Genomic DNA, 817 nt, shown 5'->3' with positions numbered 1-817 from the left:
CGTCGAGGTGCAAGTATTCATCACAATGATGACTAGTGTAGGGTACTTCATAAATTATAGTTAGACAAAATACTTACAGGGGCTGACATCTCTATATCGGTTTCGATTCCGATTCTCTGGAAGTTTTGCCATTTTGTATGAATATTCACTGGCTTGGTTTCGGATTTCCTGAGAAAGCATGAGAACAAATACCAGTCAGTGACTGTGAATATGATTATCATTAAACTGTGTACAGATCAACAGCAACTAGCAGCAGACATCTGAAGTTGCAGCACTAACAAACAAGCCATCAACTTCTGAGAAAGGCTTACTCCTGGCTACTGGGTATACACTACCTAACTAATTAGCTAGGTCAGCTTACTACTGGGTATACACTACCTAACTAATTAGCTAGGTCAGCTTACTACTGGGTATACACTACCTAACTAATTAGCTAGGTCAGCTTACTACTGGGTATACACTACCTAACTAATTAGCTAGGTCAGCTTACTACTGGGTATACACTACCTAACTAATTAGCTAGGTCAGCTGACTACTGGCTATACACTACCTAACTAATTAGCTAGGTCAGCTTACTACTGGCTATACACTACCTAACTAATTAGCTAGGTCAGCTTACTACTGGGTATACACTACCTAACTAATTAGCTAGGTCAGCTTACTACTGGGTATACACTACCTAACTAATTAGCTAGGTCAGCTGACTACTGGGTATATACTACCTAACTAATTAGCTAGGTCAGCTGACTACTGGGTATATACTACCTAACTAATTAGCTAGGTCAGCTTACTACTGGGTATATACACTACCTAACTA

The 817-nt window shown here is 39.7% G+C and overlaps 1 protein-coding gene across 1 annotated transcript in view; it reads right to left on the bottom strand.

Moving 5' to 3' along the window:
- The window catches only part of LOC311122068 (tyrosine-protein phosphatase non-receptor type 2-like), a gene marked incomplete at its 5' end in the record, with an annotated part of 5,178 nt that extends 5,010 nt beyond the window's left edge, over window positions 1-168 (bottom strand). Inside the window, one exon of the mRNA XM_084196480.1 lies at window positions 78-168. Within this exon, the coding sequence (XP_084052606.1) occupies window positions 78-168 (91 nt within the window). The remainder of the gene's footprint in view (window positions 1-77) is intronic.
- Between the last annotated feature and the right edge of the window lie 649 nt (window positions 169-817).

The sequence above is a fragment of the Coregonus lavaretus genome (genome assembly GCF_964263955.1).
Source record: "Coregonus lavaretus genome assembly, contig: HAP1_SCAFFOLD_7205, whole genome shotgun sequence".
Classification (NCBI taxonomy): Eukaryota; Metazoa; Chordata; class Actinopteri; order Salmoniformes; family Salmonidae; genus Coregonus; species Coregonus lavaretus.
The sequence above is the reverse complement of the archived record's forward strand: the minus strand, read 5'-3'. Positions and strand labels throughout refer to the sequence as shown.